At 43.8% G+C, this 11515-nt stretch overlaps 1 protein-coding gene across 12 annotated transcripts in view; it reads right to left on the bottom strand.

The window, feature by feature from the left end:
* plekha6 (pleckstrin homology domain containing, family A member 6) overlaps positions 1-11515 on the bottom strand; it is a 103650-nt gene that overhangs the window by 70671 nt on the left and 21464 nt on the right. Inside the window, exons 1-2 of one of the 12 annotated variants that reach the window (XM_035387598.1) lie at positions 3731-3962; positions 3484-3622 (exon numbers count right to left, since the gene is read on the bottom strand). The exons of 9 other annotated variants lie outside the window; for them this stretch is intronic. In XM_035387598.1, the coding sequence (XP_035243489.1) occupies positions 3484-3524 (41 nt within the window). In that variant the 5' untranslated portion in view covers positions 3525-3622; positions 3731-3962. Of the gene's footprint in view, positions 1-3483; positions 3623-3730; positions 3963-7741; positions 7863-11515 lie in introns of those variants that run through there. 2 more of the 12 variants (XM_035387604.1, XM_035387596.1) reach the window with 2 other exon arrangements.

Here is an 11515-nt window from a genome sequence, read left to right on the forward strand (position 1 = left end):
TCTCTAACCATTATGCAACACCATCACAGTATTCTAACCGTGTCGCCCTATGACAGACACCAACCCCCCTGTCCCGCCGCCCCCCCTCCCCACCAACCCCCTTCATAAAACTCACAGATACAATGCATATTTAAATCTTTACAGTAACTGAAGAAGGGAAAGGACTGACATGTCTGTTGTTTGCGTCTGATTTCACCCTCAACCAAAGTAAAATGCTTAAAGATCCACGAAAGTGCTGCTCAAATGCCACTCATCATCCTCCTCATCATTATCACTAATCGAACCCGCTTCCATGGCTAAGACCACAGCGCTCATGTCTGTTAGTTATTTCGTTCAGGGTTTCACCGGCAGTGACCTCACGTGAGATTTATGAACTTATGAACGTTTTTAAAATAGTGTCTACGTTTCTGACTGTTTTTCCAAACCCAAGAGCTCTTCGGTCCTGCCAGTCCCAACAGCCTTTTATAGAGTACAGGGGAGCGTGTGGATAACACATTGGGGCCACATTGCACACTCCAAAAAAAAAAAAAAAAAAAAAAAAACAATGGAATGTACCTTACAGTTATAAATTTAATAAGTTGCAGAACTCCAGGTGTTTTTAACTCTACCTGTACTTGTTGACCCACCAGAACCCATAGGAAGCTCTAAAACAAGTGGAAAACCAATAGAAAAGTCAGTGAAAAATTTTTTGGAAAACTGGCAGAAAACCAGCAGGTGGGGTATGTTTTAACCTGTCCATTCACAAAAATAACAGCGCAATAACTACATGAGTGCCGCCCTCACAATTAATCCAAACATTTGATGGTTAAGCTGTAGCATCAAGTCACAGATTGTGCTGCTGCTTGTTTTTTGCAGTGAATACACAAAGCCTATCTGACTCATTGTGATCTATCTCTGTCTATCTTTTGGAATCCCCCAATCTAAATCCACACAATAATCCTCCAAACAATTCCCCCTTCAGTCTTTTTCACTCAAACAGTGGGGCAAGCTTGAGCTGCTGTTTCCTCTACCTATCGCATTACAATACATTTTGTCATTTAACAAATGCCTCAATCAAGAGAGACTTACCCAGATTTAATCTTTATAACATACACTGTAAGAAATAAGGGTTCTTTGGCATGTTTCCGTAGGAGAACCCGTTTAGTTGTTTATGGGACCCTCTATAGTAGGTGTGAAGAGTGTCAAAGTTCCCAGATTGAATCCTTTTGCCCAACAAAGAACCCGTGAGCTTGACAGGGTTGCTCTACAGAGAAACTGAGGAGCCTTTTTGGAACCCTGTCTTTGAGAGTGCACAAGCCATTTATGCTGCTGGTTATTCACTGAGGCAAATCAATGTAAGGACTAAAGGGTACAATGGGCAATGCATCGGGCTAGGAATCAAACCCGCAACCTCTCCATTACACGTCTACTCACAATTCACATTCATGTTGCTTTCTTAACAGGAAAAATAAACAAATTACAAGTTCTCTAAAAGAAGAACACGTCATTTTTAACAGTACTTACTTATTTACAATGTCAACATTTTTTTTGAATGGATACATGCACACCAAGCCAACACAAATCGAACCCAAGGCCGGTTAAAAGCCTCAGGGCCTCCAACGACGCAGTTTCCATCGGTTACTTTTTCTTGCAGGACCAAATTTCTCATCGCTGAAGTAGAACTGGGATTTCCCCCTACACTCAGCATTAAAAACGCTAGACAGGAGTTATTCCCTGTGTTTCACAGAGCTGCTGTGACCGCACAGTCCCGTGAATAACACAGAGTATGACAGCACAGCGCTAACAAACCACGGGTTCAGCCAGGGAGAACGTCATTTAGGAGCCACTGGTCTATAGTAAGATGTTTACTAGGTCTGGAAAATTGAGTTTGCCTCGGAGGGAATTGTGTCATTTGCATGTAATACAGCACAAAAATTCAATTAGCAATGCTTGCAGTGTATTCCATAACCCGATCGATTCATGACATATTCCCCAAGCATTCGTGCTCCCATAAGATGACTCGAATTACTGCTTGATAAACATGACATTTAGATGCACAGCCGCTTTCCATGAAAGGAATTGAAACTGAATTTGAATATTTTAATGAGAGAACTAACCCAAGTGAGAAGCTGCAGGAATAAAGAATGGCAGACATTTTCTTTCACCGTGAAAAAAAATAATTCCCCTTCAAGTTAAGGGCAGTGAAAGGCACTCTGACGCAAAAAGCCAACATTCCCAGGAAATCACGTCCATTACAAACGGCAGGTGTAAAAAGTTCTGATGCTGCCATTTATGCTCCAAGTGGACCCTGGCCTAAACGTGTGAAATAACCAAAATGGCTGCCAACCAGCTCTCCCACTCACTCATTCAAAATGCACAGGAAGTTAGTAACAATAATAATGCGTGTGTGTGTGTGTGTGTGTATATACGTGTGTGTGCACGCAGTCGTGTGTATGTGTGTGTGTGCTTAGTAGGGATGTTAACTGCCTGAAGGCCGGGTGGACGCCGGTGATGACACCACCGTCGTCTTCCTCGTGGTTTGCAGCCTCCCTGAGCCGGGCCCTAGGGCAGGGCAGGGCAGGTCTCCACAGGAACACGCGACTCACCCGTCTGTATCCTGGAGACGGCCAATCAGCGCCTATCTACCTGCCCTCAGGATTCACACTTGTAGGATGCAGGCTTCAAAAGACTCTGTCTAGTCTATCTAGGCAGTTGCCATGTTACCACTTAACATGCGCTGTATATAATTTGAAATTAGAATTTTGATAATAATAAACACTTGACTTGATTAGACTTAGACTTGATTGGCATTTAGTTGGTATATGCCAAGTATATATATTTTATTTCGTAAGTGTATGCCAGTCTGACTTGTACGGACATTCTACAGGTCCACTGTAAGTGTGACTGAAAACAGCAAACTTAATCAGCAGGCTCACAGCATCACAACCTGTCTTGACAGTCGCCTTTTTATGTGTACTGTTGGAAAAAAAAAAAAAAAGCGAAAAACAACCCAAAGAAAAACAGATGCTTGGTACCCAGAGAAGGGCTGCAGGGAAAGACTGGCCTTGTAACAAAACGCTGCAATTTTCTCACCTTCTCATTACGGAGAGGCAGCAGCTATTCATTTGGCCAGCGTCCCATTCAGAAAAATACAAGCATTAATTCACAGAGTGGCCAGGAAGGGGGGATTCCTCAACCGGAATAATATACACTTCTGACAAACCCGTTTGGGAAATAATGACAGATCGAGATAACAGATCTCAGCACATAAATACACCATCGTTCGATCCCCAGACTCCGCCTGTCACCAGAAGAAGACCTGAAAGTCGCACACCCCCACCCCAAGCCCCCCCCCCCCCCCCCCCCCCCCCAAAGGCCAGTCGACACCCCCACTATAGCGTCCCAGACTACCCCTACTGTTATTACACTTTGAAGAGGAGGGCACGGCCCCAGACAAACACACACACACACACACACGCACACACACACACACCGCTGACCAACCTGCCGGTTGAGAGCCTCTCCTTCTCATTACAGTCATCCATCACCTCCTAGGGGTCTAATTTGCAGCGGGCGAGACGGAGGTCTGGACCGGCCCGGGCGATAAACAGGTGGCGTTGCGGGTTTTTGGAACTTCAGGCGACTGCAAATAAAAGTCCTGGCTCACCACAAGTCAGACAGTCCTCCTTTTCTCTCTCTCCCCCCCCAACCCCCCCACCCCCAAGGACAGGACGTGCAACTGTTTACCAACCTTTTTCTCTGTCGTTTAAATTCGGCTTTCATCTGGGGCACATCTTGAGTCCCGTGCATTCTTAAGCACAAACAGGGCGATTACCGAAGAGCAATCAGGTACCCTGGTTTACAGTCTGCTGCACCTCAAATGAAAAGTGCTCTCCTAGCTCTGTTTACATCACAGAGTGACTGGCAAGCACTTTGGCATAAAATGGTGCCAAGGCTTTTTTGTTCTTTTTTTTTTTTCCAGTAGAAAATGATAAGCTAAAATATTTTCTTGCCAAGAAAACCAGGGGCAGCTGCTCTTGGAGCAGACTGTCTTTCTCTCACTGAAAAAGTGTTTAAAAAAAAAAAAAGAGTCCAGGGGATTCATAAAGTATTGACTGCTAATGGAATTGTAAAAAAAAAAAAAAAAAAGGAAAGAAAATCTGAAAATGAATGATTGTTTCACGGGCGGGTGCGTTTTGGGCAGCGGTGCCCAGCGGCGGGCGCTCACACGCACCCACGCAGACTGGCGCTAAAAGCGCTCGTTCATCGGGGACAAGCAGAGCATTCTTCCCACTCGCCCGCCATCGCTGGGCTTTTTTTGTTCACCTCTCCCAAACCTGCGGGACGGTGCCAGCTCCAGCTTGTCCCGCTGCCCGAGTAACTTTTCACCCGACGCCAGGACCCCCCCATTACCCCCCCCCCCCGACCCCCCTATCACCCCCCCACCCCGATCCCCCCACCGCTTTCCACAGAGAAGGGATTCATCCCAAAGACAAGAGTCAGAGCACAACATTGCATTCTGCTATTAATTCACCAAGGAGACACCCACATTCAGGGCCACTTTACATAGCTTACTTTTTTAAAAAAATAAAATAAATAAATAAAACATATTATCAATTTGTCTCAATGTTTACTAAGGATTTTTGGTTTTGGGTGCCTTGTTCAATCAAAGGCCTCACTGGAATTCCAGCCTGCAGTACACTGGTAATAAACACCGGACCCTGACCCCCTAACGTGGTGCAATCCGCCAAAACAGCCACCCAGACTGTCGGGGAGCGGGCGTGGTTCGGCTGGAGGGTCTGGGGTCCGCCCAAACAGGCACTCCTACAGTTCATCCAGGGTAACTTCAAAAGGTTGAGCGCTGTGCGATGTTTTGGGACAAACCCCCCTAAGGGGGCGAGTGTTTGTACTCCAGACTGTGGAGCATCGGCTGGGCATCTTGGGGATTTATTTTTATTTTATTTTTTTTTAAGAATAGTTTACTTTTTCTGGGTTTTATTTTTTGATATTATAACATTTTCAGCACACATTTCTTTTACCTAAACAAGTTTCATGCACGATAAAAGAATATTTCATTTTCTGATGACCTGGGCACTTTACAATGGCAGAAACAGGAGCAGTCAGAGTTCATGGTCTAAAGAAAGAAAATACACCTCAGGTAACTTCCCAGAAGCTTGTATAGTGACATTAGGGTTTCCAGAGGCTGTACATATGCCCAGATTAATTCCAATAGCGTTTATTCACGACTATAAACATACAGATCAGTTTGTGAACAGTGCCAGAACTTATATCCGTAAGCACTGCAGTTTCATTGCACGTGCCATAGGAAACAGATCCAACCAAAAATAATATTAAAACATCATTTTTGTTGAAGAATAATTGGGTTATTAATAATAAACACACATGCACAGCCTCTGGAGGTGTAGTGTCACTGTGCAAGCTGCGTTGGAATTTCGGAGTTACCGGAAGCATACTTTCTTGCTTCAGACCACCAAAGGAAAGAAGAATGTTTTAATTTGGAATCATTTTTTAGGAAGACTTTTTTCATGCGGAGAGCAGTCAATGTGCAGAATGGCCTGCCAGTTCACATAGTAGAGGCCGAAACCATGGCGATTTTCAAGACCAGGCTTGATACGGTGTTAGATACTATCTAGTCTGTAGGTAAACAAGGCAGTAGTTCAGTCAGGAAAATGGCGAGCATTGTTGGGCTGAATGGCCTGTTCTCATCACTGTGCTGTGCTGTGCTGTGCTGTGCTGTGCTGTGCTATGCTATGTTACATTATGTTATGTTAAATGCCCTTTATAAAATTATTAAAAATCAGCAGGTTGCTGGAAACTCTTGTACATATCCCAAATATCCGTGATCACACACAATAACAGTCTGGGCCAAATTTAAACAAATACTAAGACTAAAATAATGTCAAACATACGTATATTATATAAATGAGTATTTTTAAAACTTCAGAAAGGGAGCTTTCCCCCCCTTAAAGCTAGCTTGTGATTTAATTTGCTATGGAGCTCTTTCCTCTTTCAACCCCGGCCCCAGAGCTCCAGATACGCCCTGCAGTGACCACGCTTTGATACCACCAGCCGGACCAGTGAGGTGGGGGTGTTTGGATCAAATAAGTTCTGCATCTCAGCCTCAAGCACTGAGCTCCACTGTGGCAAACCAGGAACACCACTTCACTCCTGTGGTGCCCTCAGTGCGTTAGTAGCAATTAGACATAAGGCTGCAATTTGTAAAACTTTTCCCACCCAATGTTTCATCTTTTGGCTTTGACTTCCACGCAGTGCTCATGGACTCTCTCGATCCCATCACGAATACGAATCTGACCGGTTCCTTCGAGCCTGAATATAACAGGTAATTTAGTCCGCCAAAAAAATATACGACTTAAGAGAAAACACATGAAGTGTGAAAAAACATGAAAAAACACATCAACCTGAATTATTTTATAGTGAACTGAAATACACTCAAAATACACACAGGAGTGAAAGGAAATGTATGAGCTCTTTATACAGCCATAAATATTAATACAAAATTGTGCTCTTGAAGGGATTCAAATGTCAATCTGTGTATACAGTGATGAAATTTAATTTCTTATCTTCCTTATTATTATATATATTTTTTTTTTTCAAATGTTAATAGCATTTAGATGAGGGTCAAGGGTTAGAGTTTACCTACGTATGTGGCAACCACAGGCTGCCATTCTCCTTACAAGTGTCCTTACAAGAATTCAGATAAATAAATTCATGAAGCTGCTACAGTAGCACTGAATCAGGAGCGCACAGCCGGACAGACGCAGGCAATCAAACTCATGCGCACAAAGAGTATTCCTGCATCGCTCAGGCAGAAGGACCAAGAAAAAATAAATAAATAAAAACACATGTGGAGTTCAGCCACATGGAAGTAAGTAGCATAAAGACCAACATGCCGGGCCCACATCCAGAAACTGCTTCGGCTTAACCCTGCGAAGAGCAGGCTTTTTTTTTTAAATGCTTTTTTCAAAATTCAAACGTCACTGTTCTAGAACTCCACCACTTTCAGTTACCAGCAGTGATTTTTTTTTTTTTTTTACATCAGCATTAGAATGTTCTTTTGAGAAGGTTCTAATCGCACATTTGTGACCTCACATGTGAAAGGGGTTAAAGGAGACGGACGGACGGGTCAGCCTCGGTGAGGTCCGGTGCACTGATTTTTAAATTAAACCACAGGGAGCGCGCCACAGGAGGAGCACCAGAATGACCCGCGCGTAACATCTCAGCCTCACGTGGAGCGAGGCATCTCCCGTTAACACCTGACAATACAGGAGTTCAAACCTAATAAAACAAATCTTTCAGGGTTTTTCTTGCATCGGAATCTCACACACACGCACACGCACACACACACACACACATGCACACACACACGCACACACACACACACACACACACATGCACACACACACACATGCGCACAATCCCATACGCATGTGTGCATGGTCTCTAGCTCTCTCCATAATCCCTCTTTCATCGCTATCTCTCTCTTTAATCCCTCTTTCTCCGTTTCTCTCCCTCTTTGGATAAGGTTACACCCATTGCTTCACCGCAGCACACCTATAAACTCCTCTATCGTGTCAGAGAAAGATGAGAGGCTTTGGGCAAACTCCGCGCTCCTAGAAATCTCTGAGATCACAAAAGGTAATCGGAAACCGGAGGTTTTCTTCCTCAATTTTCCGCTCAAAGACAAACAAAGTGGAAAAATAAAACCCGAACACACACATACCCTCCTCAGTTTTCCTCCTTCCTTTCAGTTTCGTCCCCTCGAGTCGGAGCTTTCTTCTCCTACAAGTCTACCGTCCGCAATCTCAGAGCACTGAGTGGGAGTGAGGGGGGAAAGAGAGAGAGAGAGAGAGAAGGAGAGAGAGAGAGAGGGAGTGAGAGAGAGAGAGAGAGAGAGTGAGAGAGAGAGAGAGAGAGAGAGAGAGAGAGAGAGAGAGAGAGATTCGAAAGCTCGAGGGCAAAGGAGGGAAATCTGAAACCTCAAGTGGTCTTCAAGCAATCATTCCCTCTCTCTCTCTCTCCCTGTCACTCACTCACTCTCCCCTCTCTTTCTCTTTTTCTCCTGGCCTTAGTCAGGTTCTCATTACACGTCTGAGGAAAGGAAGGAATTGGCTCAAGATTTAAAAAATTTTTTTTTAAACAGATTCAATGAGGTCAAAGTGCAAGTTTGAGGAACAAGGTGGGGGGGGGGGGTGGGGGGAGGAGGGGGGGGGTCACTGAAAATCAGTCGATCGCACTGCAACGCTTAACCTGCCCGTTCTCATAAGGCTGGATGGAGCTGAACATTCCTGCCACCAACACCTCCCGTGTGCAGAGCTCTGGAGGGATGCACACTGTGTTAATGGGGGGGGGGGGGGGGGCACGGTTAGGGTTTGGGTTCGTGGGGCGGGGGGCATCAGATACTGAGAGGTTGACAGGCTGAGGGCTGTAGTGGCCATCAGGAGCTCTTCTGAAAGGATGATCGCCGAAAATTTCTGCCAGGTCCCATTCAAGGCAGTGGACTGTTATTCAGGTAAAATAGTGAATTCAATAACGCTTTATCGGCACGACTGCACAAGCGATATCGCCGAAGAAATTCACAACGAGACAATTAACAAAGAGACGGCACACGGCGCGTTGCATTACACAACAGGTCTAAACTCAGCTCTTCTCCCTCGTCTGAGCTGCCTAAATTTTTATTGCACACACACACCCACAGACACACACGTGCGCTCACACGCGTGCCCCAGATGCAGCCGCTCTCCTTACGCAGAGCAAGAAGCACGCCCGGGTTTGCATACACACACACACACACACACACAAACACACATGCACACGCACAGATGCCATAACAAGATCTGCCGTCCAAAGTCAACAGAAGGTGATGAAATTGCTTCTCGGGGAGCTGGGAAAATTTGAATCTGATGTGTTGGAACATAAAGGACACCAACATGATTCTGAATTTTCTCCAATATATTTTATGCAAGACATATTCATTTACTCATTAGGTATTTGCGTGCCTACACATACAGACACACAGACACACACACACACACACATTCTCTCTCTCTCATTCTCTTACACAGACACACAACTAAATTAAAATGAAATTCAAAGAAATTTGCGAATCCAAATGCGTCAGAGTGGACAGAGAACTCATTAGCATAGATGCTACAAAATGTCATGTTTGCCTTCAAGCTTCTATTTTCAGTGACACTCTGAACTATTTTTTTTACTGTTCTTAAGAAACAGTGCAGAAATAATCCAATAGTGCGTGTACTGTAAGCTTCACTCAAAAGAGTAGGTGAGCTGTAGGCAAATATCGTACCAAACTCAATTTAAGAATGGACTAAAAATGGATTAAACCTCCTTTAAAAAAGCCATTTGTCACAAAAACTCCATGCAGTCTGTATAGTCAACAGGAGGGTCCCCTATATAAACTGGTATGGCTTTGATGCATGTATTAGAACTATTGTCCCATATTTACAAGTACTTGCATACTTACATTTTAAGTGTGAGTTATGTTTTCAATGTACTATGCACTGTAGTACTCAATCTGAACTTTTTTTTTTCCAGAATACTAACTAAAATATACAGTATAAATACAGCTGCATTTTGACTGCATAAATATTATGATATTTTTCTTTCTTTCTGGACCTGCTAGTTTCTTGTTGCTATGGGCATAAACTCTGATATCGATTGTAGATTAACTAAAATGAGGGACAAAAGGCAGACAGAGTCACAGAAAGCAGTGCTCAAAACCAGTGGAATGGGTACATGTTGTTCTCAAGCCTGCATAAACTGCATATATTTCAGAGCCCCCCCCCCCCCCCACCCACCCCAAAAAAAAATTTCTGCAATAAATTACCCTAAATGTGCTGGGCCTGCACATAATTGCGAGGCTGCTCTGTAACGGAGATCTGTCTTTTTTCTCTGTAATCATGGTTCCCCTGCAAGTTAACCACCAGAGAATACACACCAGAGTTTTTTTTCTCGGTGCCCCATTGATTAGAGTTGCATTCGGGAAAGGTGAAAGGTGAAAGGTGAAAGGTCAAGTGCTGTCAGGCCCACAAAAGCAAGCGCACCCCTGTGTAGTTTCAGGTAGGGCCACGAGGCACTATTTTCCGGAAGAACGTCTCTCCGCGCCTTTTTACAAGTTTTGAAAATTTCTTGTGCTTCCAGTTTGGTGCTCGTGAGGTAGCTAACTTGGGCGTGGTGCTGTCCTAGTCCACAGGTGGGCCCTGCACTCTAGTGAAGGACAGGTGCAATTACAGGACAGGAACATCCATTTCTAACAGCACATCTACCTCATACACATCTGTCTCTAAAAGCACATCTACCTCATACACATCCATCTCTAAAAGCACATCTGCCTCATACACATCCCTCTCTAAAAGCACATCTACCTCAAACACATCTGTCTCTAAAAGCATATCTACCTCATACACATCCATCTCTAAAAGCACATCTACATCATACACATCCATCGCTACAAAGCACATCTACCTCAAACACATCTGTCTCTAAAAGCATATATACCTCATACACATCCATCCCTTCAAAGCACTACTATCTCATGCACATCCGTCTCTACAAAGTACATCTACTTATACACATCCATCTCTAAAAGCACATCTACCTCATACACATCCATCTCTCTCTATCCCTCTCTCCAAAGCACAGCTGCCTGACACATATTTCTCTCTCTAAAGCACATCTACCACATACGGATTCATCTCTACAAAGCACACCTACCTCATACACATCCATCTCTCTATTTCTCTCTCTAAAGCATATCTAACTCATACATACATATCCCTCCTTCCAAGGTGCATCCCTCTTTCCCAAACACAAAGCTAAAATCACACCTACTGTCCTCTCTTATGTACAAAGCTACATCTGACACTTTTGCCATTGCAGTTCAAATACTAGTCTAAAAAAATAAAAAATAAAAAAAAAGCTACTGTGGCATGGTGCAGTATAATTTCTAAGCAGATACTCTACTAATTTGCTCAATGACGGTTATCAATGGCCAATTTCAATAGCTTAGAACAGGGTAAAAAAAGATGCCTATAATTAGAATGGGAGTGGCCTCTTCACCACTCCAACAACAGAATTACCATAAGAATAGATATGTCAGCCGATGGGGAAGGCTGCTATTAACCCAAACTGCAATAACAGTGACTCCCCACCACGCCATAATTAGTCTGTGAACTCTGTTGTGCTCGTAAAACATGCAGTCTTTCGACACGGAGAGCTGGGGCTTGCTGGAGGGGAGAAAAAAAAAACTTTAAAGAAAAGAAGAGAAATCTAATGTAATAATTGCTCTCTACAGATGTTCAGGTCATAATGCAGAACAGGGTGGATGACACAGATACAGGTATTCGCTGTAGAGGCAACCCATGCCACTCTGATAATCCACTTTGATAATCTACACACTCATTTAACCAAGCCTATCTAAAAATGACAAGTCCTGAGGTAAAGTTCAATGTATGTATACGCATGATACATACATACA

The sequence above is a fragment of the Anguilla anguilla genome, chromosome 13, assembly GCF_013347855.1.
Source record: "Anguilla anguilla isolate fAngAng1 chromosome 13, fAngAng1.pri, whole genome shotgun sequence".
Lineage (NCBI taxonomy): Eukaryota > Metazoa > Chordata > Actinopteri > Anguilliformes > Anguillidae > Anguilla > Anguilla anguilla.